The sequence below is a fragment of the Entelurus aequoreus genome, linkage group LG14 (genome assembly GCF_033978785.1).
Source record: "Entelurus aequoreus isolate RoL-2023_Sb linkage group LG14, RoL_Eaeq_v1.1, whole genome shotgun sequence".
NCBI classification, from domain to species: domain Eukaryota; kingdom Metazoa; phylum Chordata; class Actinopteri; order Syngnathiformes; family Syngnathidae; genus Entelurus; species Entelurus aequoreus.
The window spans coordinates 32,976,944-32,985,727 of record NC_084744.1 but is presented as its reverse complement, the minus strand read 5'-3'; the positions used below and the strand labels follow the sequence as shown (position 1 = coordinate 32,985,727).

Below are 8,784 nucleotides of genomic sequence, written 5' to 3'. Positions count from 1 at the left end.
TCCTTGGGGACCCAAAAAGGTCCCACTCATAAAATTGTTTTTATTTTAACGCTTGAATATCTAGATTAACTTCAAATCTATGTATCTGTAGATTATAAGTTTTTATGATGTTTTAAATGTTTTAATTAATTAAATGTTTTTTTATGGCAAAATATGAAAAATGTCCCACAAAATTATTTTAGAGTGGAATATTAGAAGTGAATTAATTGGAGCCTTAAATATGTCAATAATTCATAACAACGTTGATTTTAAGTTTTTACTTTTTTTTTTTTAAACAAAAACAGTTAAAAAAAAATCACACTAAAATTCTTGGGGACCCAAAAAGGTCCCACTCATTAAAGTGTTAAAAAAGGTTTAAAGTTATTTGTTTATTTCAACACTTGAATTTTTAGATCGACTTCATATCTATCCGTCGCTTATAAGTTTTTATGATGTTTTAAAATGTTTTTATTTATTGTTTCATGCCCTTTTGGTCGTAGAAAATGTGTTTTTTTTATGGAAAAATATGCAACATTTCCCCCAAAATTATTTTAAAGTGAAATATTAGAAGTGAAGTAATTAATTGGAACCTTAAATATGTTAATAATTCATAACAACATTGATTTTATTTTATTTTATTATTTTTTTTAAACAAAAACAGTTAAAAAAAATCCCACTAAAATTCTTGGGGACCCAAAAAGGTCCCACTCATTAAAGTGTTAAAAAATGTTTTAAGTTATTTGTTTATTCCAACACTTTAATCTCTAGATCGACTTCAGATCTCTCTGTTGATTATACGTTTTTATGATGTTTTTTTAAATTGCTTTATGCCCTTTTTGTCGTATAAAATATTTTTTATGGCAAAATATGCAAAATGTCCCCCAAAATTATTTTACAGTGAAATATTAGAAGTGAATTAATTGGAGCCTTAAATATGTCAATAATTCATAACAACATTGATTTTAATTTTTTTACAATTTTTTTTTAACAAAAACAATTTTAAAAAATCCCACTAAAATTCTTGGGGACCCAAAAGGGTCCCACTCATAAAAGTGTTTTTATTTCAACGCTTGAATATCTAGATCGACTTCAGATCTATGTATCTGTCGATTTTAAGTTTTTATGATGTTTTAAATGTGTTTTTTTAAATTGTCTTTGTCGTATAAAATGTTTTTTTTATGACAAAATATGCAAAATATCCCCTAAAATTATTTTAGAGTGGAATATTAGAAGTGAATTAATTGGAGCCTTAAATATGTCAATAATTTATAACAACATTGATTTAATTTTTTTTTAATTTTTTTGACCAAAAACAGTTAAAAAAAATCCCACTAAAATTCTTGGGGATCCAAAAAAGTCCCGCTCATTAAAGTTTTAAAAAAGGTTTTAAGTTATTTGTTTATTTCAACACTTGAATCTCTAGATCGACTTCAGATTTATCCATCGATTATAAATTTTTATGATGTTTTAAATATATAATATAATTGTTTCATGCCCTTTTGGTCGTAGAAAATGTAGGTTTTTTTTAATGGCAAAATATGCAAAATTTCCCCCAAAATTATTTTAAAGTGAAATATTAGAAGTGAAGTAATTAAAGCCTTAAATATGTCAATAATTCATAACAACATTGATTTTGATTCATTATTTTTTGAAAAGTAAAAAAAAGCAAATCATGCCACTAAAATGCTTGGGGACCCAAAAGGGTCCCACTCATTAAAGTGTTAAAATAAGTCATATATTTTTCTTTACTTGAAATCCTAGTTTTTTTTCTGTCAAAACGCAAAATATGCAATAGTTTTACAAAATAAATTAAAAATGGAATATTTAAAATGAAGTAATTTAAGCCTTAAAAAAGGTCAATAATTTTTAACATTATTTTGATTAACTTTTTTTTTTTTTTTTTTACCAATGACAGTTTAAAAAAGTCCCACTAAAATTCTTGGGGATCCAAATGGGTCCCACTTATAAAAGTGTTAAATAAAGGTTTTACATTATTCTTTTTTATTTTTTTTTTCAGCTTTCAACATTTGAATCTATACAGAAACTTCAGATCTATCCGTCAATTATACGGTTTGATGTTTTTTAAAAATATATATTTTATTGTTTTACGCCCTTTTTGTCATAGAAAAAAAAAATAATTATGAAAATTTTTAAAATGAAATATTAGAAGTGAAGTAATTCAAGCCTTAAATATGTCAATAATTCATAACAACATTGTTTTTTATTTAAAACATTTTTTGAACAGTTAAAAAAAGAAAAACATGCCACTAAAATTATTGGGGACCCAAAAGGGTCCCACTCATTAAAGTGTTAAAATAAGTCATATATTTTTCTTTACTTGAAATCCTAGTTTTTTTTCTGTCAAAACGCAAAATATGCAATAGTTTTACAAAATAAATTAAAAATGGAATATTTAAAATGAAGTAATTTAAGCCTTAAAAAAGGTCAATAATTCTTAACAACATTAATTTGATTAAAATTTTTTTTCTTTTTAGCAATGACAGTTTAAAAAAATCCCACTAAAATTCTTGGGGATCCAAATGGGTCCCACTTATAAAAGTGTTAAAGGTTTTACATTGTTCTTTTTTTTAATTTTTTTTCAGCTTTCAACATTTGAATCTATACATAAACACCAGATCTATCCGTCAATTATACGGTTTGATGTTTTTAAAAAATATATATTTTATTGTTTTACGCCCTTTTTGTCATAGAAAAAAAAAAAGACGAACATTTTTAAAATGAAATATTAGAAGTGAAGTAATTCAAGCCTTGAATATGTCAATAATTCATAACAACATTGATTTTGATTGAAAAAAAAAATTGAACAGTTAAAAAAAGAAAAACATGCCACTAAAATTATTGGGGACCCAAAAGGGTCCCACTCATTAAAGTGTTAAAATAAGTCATATATTTGTATTTACTTGAAATCCTAGTTTTTTTGTGTCAAAACACAAAATATGCAGTAGTTTTCCAAAAATAAATTTAAAGTGGAATATTTAAAATGAAGTAATTTAAGCCTTAAAAAAGTAAAGTAATTCTTAACAACATTATTTTGATTTAAAAAATATATTTGAACAATGACAGTTTAAAAAAATCCCACTAAAATTATTGGGGATCCAAATGGGTCCCACTCATAAAAGTGTTAAAAATAAGGTTTTACATTATTTACATTATTACAACATTTGAATTTCTAGATCGACTTCAGATCTATCCGTCGATTATACATTTTTATGTTTTTTTTTTAATATTTAATTTTATTGTTGTACGCCCTTTTTGTCATAGAAAATGTTTTTTTATTACAAAATTTCCCCCAAAATTATTTTAAAGTGAAATATTTGAAGTGAAGTAATTAAAGCCTTGCATATGTCAATAATTCTTAACAACATTCATTTTGATTTTCCTTTTTTATTTGGAGCATAGACAGTTTAAAAAAAATCCCACTAAAATTCTTGGGGATCCAAAAGGGTCCCACTCATAAAAGTGTTAAAAATAAGGTTTTACATTTTTCTTTTTTTTTTTCTGTTTTTTTTTTTTAACTTTCAACGCTTGAATGTCTAAATCAACTTTAGATCTATCTGTCGATTATACATTTTTATGATTTTTAGTAATTTTTTTGTATTGTTTTATGCCGTTTTTGTCATAGAAAATTGTTTTTTTTATTACAAAATTTCCCCAAAAATTATTTTAAAGTGAAATATTTGAAGTGAAGTACTTAAAGCCTTGCATATGTTAATAATTCTTAACAACATTAATTTAGATTTTCCTTTTTTATTTGGAGCATAGACAGTTTAAAAAAATCCCACTAAAATTCTTGGGGATCCAAAAGGGTCCCACTCATAAAAGTGTTAAAAATAAGGTTTTACATTCTTCTTTTATTTATTTTTTTACTTTCAACGCTTGAATGTCTAAATCAACTTCAGATCTATCCGTCGATTATAAATGTTTATATTGTTTTTTTTAATATTTAATTTTATTGTTGTACGCCCTTTTTATCATAGAAAATGTTTTTTTTTTATTACAAAATTTCCCCCAAAATGATTTTAAAGTGAAATATTTGAAGTGAAGTACTTAAAGCCTTGCATATGTCAATAATTATTAACAACATTCATTTAGATTTTCCTTTTTTATTTGGAGCAATGACAGTTTAAAAAAATCCCACTAAAATTCTTGGGGATCCAAAAGGGTCCCACTCATAAAAGTGTTAAAACTAAGGTTTTACATTCTTCTTTTTTATTATTTTTTTTACTTTAAATGCTTGAATGTCTACATCAACTTCAGATCTATCCGTTGATTACACATTTTTATGACTTTTAATAATTTTTTTGTATTGTTTTATGCCCTTTTTGTCATAGAAAATTGTTTTTTTTATTACAAAATTTCCCCAAAAATTATTTTAAAGTGAAATATTTAAAGTGAAGTAATTAAAGCCTTGAATATGTCAATAATTCCTAACAATATTAATTTTGATTTTACTTTTTTTTTTTTTTTAGCAATGACAGTTTAAAAAAATCACACTAAAATTCTTGGGGATCCAAAAGGGTACCACTCATAAAAGTGTTAAAAATAAGGTTTTATATTATTATTATTATTATTATTATTTTATTTTCAACGCTTGAATCTTTAAATCAACTTCAGATCTATCCGTCGATTATACATTTTTATGATTTTTAATAATTTTTTTTGTATTGTTTTATGCCCTTTTTGACATAGAATTTGACATAGAACATTTCTCCCTCCAAATTATTTTAAACTGAAATATTTAAAATGAAAATAGGTCAATAATTCATAACAACACTGATTTAGATTTTTTTTTTACAATTGTTTAAGCAATGACAGTTAAAAAATAAAATCCCACTAAAATTCTTGGGGATCCAAAAGGGTCCCACTCATAAAAGCGTTAAAAACAGATTTTACATTATTTATTTATTTATTTTTACTTTCAACGCTTAACTCTCTAGATCAACTTCGGATATATCCGTCGATTATACGTTTTTATGATTTTTTGAACGTTTTTTTCCCCATTGTTTTATGTCCTTTTTGTCGTAGAAAATGCTTTTCTTCAACTCTATCCGTCCGTTAAAATAAATACATTTTAATATAATTTTTTTGTTGTTGTTGTTGTTTTATGCCCTTTTTGTCAAATAAATCAGTTTTTTTTAGGCAAAAACACAAAATATGCAATCTTTCCCCCCAAAAAAATTTCAAAGTGTAACAATAAAACTTAATTAATTAAAGCCTTAAATATGTCAACATTAATAATAATAATAATAGATTTGATTTGTAAAAGCTTTTTTATTTTATTTTTAAAAAGAAAGACTTTTTAAGCCTTTTTTAAAACCCTCCACAGTCTGTGGTGCCCTCATGTGGTCAGGGAGAGCGTTCCACAGACTGGGAGCGGCGGATTCTGATTCATTATTATTTTTTGAATAATAATAGTTTGAAAGAAAAAAAAACATTATTTGTGTTATCAGAGTCAACATTGCAACTTTTAATCGTTACTTTTCACCTTTTTAATGTTCTTTAAATAATATTTTTTAGAATGTGCAGGGGGCCGTTAAATAATAGCTGAGGGCCACAAATGGCCCCCATGCCCTATTTTGGACACCCCTGCTGTATACTGTACACGAATGTGAGCACAGTTTAGTTTCTGCAAAGTAGACATGGTAGCGATATCACAGCATCAGTATTGGATCGATACTGGGTGGTAAAGTTGATATTTTTCACTTCTCTTCTATTTATTCTCACCATTTTTGTTGTTGTTGTCGATAATTTACATATTCTTATTTTTATATGGAGGACTTTTAAAGGACTTCAATGATTACAAAAGACTTGATGAATGAATACAAATAAATAAATAAATAAATAAATAAATAAATAAATGCATATACAATTAAAAGAATAATAATATAAAAAATATATTAAAAAAAAAAGAAGAAAAGATTTGAATGAGAGCTAACGGTAAGTTGTACTCCCCCCTGCAGAAAAAATAATTAAATATAATATTTCTTATATTTTAAATGTATGAATAAACATTCAAATGATATTGAAATACAAAAAAATAAAAAATTATAATAATAAGAAAAATAATAAAGCCAATGGTCATTTTCACCTTTTTTCTTTCATGTTGGATTCAAACGACTGCAAGCACTTCATTTTTATTTTTGTTTTTTTTAATACGACTTATTTTTAAATATATGAAGAAAAAAATAAAATTCTAATAAATAAAATAATAATAATTTAAAAAAATAAAGTCAATGGTAATTTTTAATTGTTTGCACTATTATGTTATGCTTAGGGAATAGGAAAATACTTAAAAAAAAAGGATGTATATATACACGTATATATATATATATATATATATATATATATATATATATATATATATATATATATATATATATATATATATATATATATATATATATATATATATATATATATATATATATATATATATATATATATATATATATATATATATTTGCTCACAAACATATTTGTTTTAAAATGTCTTGAATTTTAAATCCTATTTAATTTTGATACTGTACATGTTTTGAGGTAAAAACTATCAATATTGGCAAAACTGGTATCGAAGCGATAGCAACATTTGCAGTATCACTCCCTCCGATTTTAAATGCCTGTACAAATTGTATTTATTTTCCAAATAAAAACTATAAAATAAAACATATTTCCCAAATGAAAAGTCTAAATATTATATATTTCCCAAATAAAAAGTCTAAAAAATATATATTTTCCAGATAAAACGTCTAAATATTATATATTTCCCAGGTAAAAAGTCTAAATATTAAATATTTCCCAGGTAAAAAGTGTAAATATGATATATTCTACAGATAAAAAGTGTAAATAATCAATATTTCCCAGGGAAAAGGTATAAATATGATATGTTTCCCAAATAAAAAGTCTATGTGCACTATATATTTTCCAGGTAAAAAGTCTAAATAAACTATATTTCTGAAATAAAAAGTCAAAATTGTATATATTTCCCGGGTAAAAAGTCTAAATATTATATATTTCCCAAATAAAAAGTCTACATTTTATATATTTCTCAGCTAAAAAGTCTAAATATGATATATTTCCCAGATAAAAAGTCTAAATATTATATATTTCCAAGATAAAAAAGTTATATATATATATATATATATATATATATATATATATATATATATATATATATATATATATATATATATATATATATATATATATATATATATATATATATATATATATATATATATATATATATATATATATATATATATATATATATATATATATATATATATATATATATATATATATACCAGATAAAAAGTCTAAATAATCTATATTTCCCAAATAAAAAGTCTAAATATCTTCTATTTCCTAAATAAAAAGTCTAAATAATCTATATTTTCCAGATAAAACGTCTAAATATTATATATTTCCCAGGTAAAAAGTCTAAATATTAAATATTTCCCAGGTAAAAAGTGTAAATATGATATATTTTACAGATAAAAAGTCAAAATAATCGATATTTCCCAGGGAAAAGGTATAAATATGATATGTTTCCCAAATAAAAAGTCTATGTGCACTATATATTTTCCAGGTAAAAAGTCTAAATAAACTATATTTCCCAAATAAAAAGTCAAAATTGTATATATTTCCCGGGTAAAAAGTCTAAATATTATATATTTCCCAAATAAAAAGTCTACATTTTATATATTTCTCAGCTAAAAAGTCTAAATATGATATATTTCCCAGATAAAAAGTCTAAATATTATATATTTCCAATATAAAAAAGTCTAAATATGATATATTTCCTAGGTATAAAGTGTAAATATGATATATTTCCCAGATAAAAAGTGTAAATATGATATATTTCCCAGATAAAAAGTGTAAATATGATATATTTCCCAGGTAAAATGTTTAATATTAGATATATCCCAGGTATAAAGTCTAAATATGATATATTTCCCAGGTATAAAGTATAAATATGATATATTTCCCAGATAAAAAGTATACATATGATATATTTCCCAGGTAAAAAGTGTAAATATGATATATTTCCCAGGTAAAAAGTCTAATATTAGATATATCCCAGGTATAAAGTCTAAATATGGTTTATTTCCCAGGTAAAAAGTATAAATTTGATATATTTCCCAGATAAAAAGTGTAAATATGATATATTTCCCAGATAAAAAGTATAAATATGATATATTTCCCAGATAAAAAGTGTAAATATGATATATTTCCCAGATGAAAAGTATAAATATGATATATTTCCCAGATAAAAAGTGTAAATATGATATATTTCCCAGATAAAAAGTGTAAATATGATATATTTCCCAGGTAAAAAGTGTAAATATGATATATTTCCCAGGTAAAAGTCTGCGTGTGGTCCTCACCTGCAGGGTAGAACCGGGGTCTGGTCCCAGCAGGGGGTCTTGTCCCAGCAGGTGGTACACGCACAGCGCACACTCCTTCCCGCAGTCCGTTCCGAGCACCAGCGACACGCAGGCGCCGACCAGCAACATCCAAACACATCTTGGCTGAGCGGGAAAAGAAGCCATGGACTGAGGGAAGAAGAAAAATCAAGAAGAAAATGTAATAAACTTCATTTGTTTTGAGGAGAATCATCTTTACCTCTCTGGGTTGTTGTCAAGTCTTCTGCCTGCCTGCGTGCACACCACAGTACCCCCCACCCTGTGCCCGCACGCCACTTTTATCAGCGTGCTCACTTCATGTCATGTGACGCTGCAGCCAATAGGAGCACAGAGGGGGTGAGAGGGTGAGAGGGTGAGA

The 8,784-nt window shown here is 25.0% G+C and overlaps 1 protein-coding gene across 1 annotated transcript in view; it reads right to left on the bottom strand.

Moving 5' to 3' along the window:
* Positions 1–8,693, bottom strand: part of LOC133665342 (proenkephalin-A-like) — a 20,704-nt gene extending 12,011 nt beyond the window's left edge. Inside the window, exons 1-2 of the mRNA XM_062070614.1 lie at positions 8,626–8,693; positions 8,388–8,555 (exon numbers count right to left, since the gene is read on the bottom strand). Coding sequence (XP_061926598.1) covers positions 8,388–8,552 — 165 coding nt within the window. The 5' untranslated portion in view covers positions 8,553–8,555; positions 8,626–8,693. The remainder of the gene's footprint in view (positions 1–8,387; positions 8,556–8,625) is intronic.
* Between the last annotated feature and the right edge of the window lie 91 nt (positions 8,694–8,784).